General features: G+C 49.4%; 1 protein-coding gene across 1 annotated transcript in view; it reads right to left on the reverse strand.

The window, feature by feature from the left end:
• Positions 1-274: 274 nt before the first annotated feature.
• Positions 275-352, reverse strand: part of LOC104993077 (protocadherin-8-like) — a 3,031-nt gene continuing 2,953 nt past the window's right edge. The window contains 1 exon segment of the mRNA XM_010846179.1: positions 275-301. Coding sequence (XP_010844481.1) covers positions 275-301 — 27 coding nt within the window.

Below are 352 nucleotides of genomic sequence, written 5' to 3' on the forward strand. Positions count from 1 at the left end.
TCTTAGCAACCCCATGGACTGCAGCCCACCAAGCTCCTCCATCCATGGGATTTTCCAGGCAAGAGTACTGGAGTGGGGTGCCATTGCCTTCTCCGCACAAGGCAGTTACAAGGGACCAAAACAGTAGGAACCCACATGGGCTTTCCAGGAACACAGGACCATCAGGCCTTCTCCTGCCCTCATCTGTGAAGAACTTTACCTCTCCAAGAAAATAATTAACAAATCCCAAAAAGTCAGCCATTTGAAGTCCCAAACCTGATCAGGCACTGAATCTTCACAAAGCTTCCAGGGTGAAAATCCACTAAAGGTTAACGATGGCACTAAGAGAGTTGGGGGTGCGCTATCCAACTCC

Source organism: Bison bison, unplaced genomic scaffold (assembly GCF_000754665.1).
Source record: "Bison bison bison isolate TAMUID 2011002044 unplaced genomic scaffold, Bison_UMD1.0 scf7180017864232, whole genome shotgun sequence".
NCBI lineage: Eukaryota > Metazoa > Chordata > Mammalia > Artiodactyla > Bovidae > Bison > Bison bison.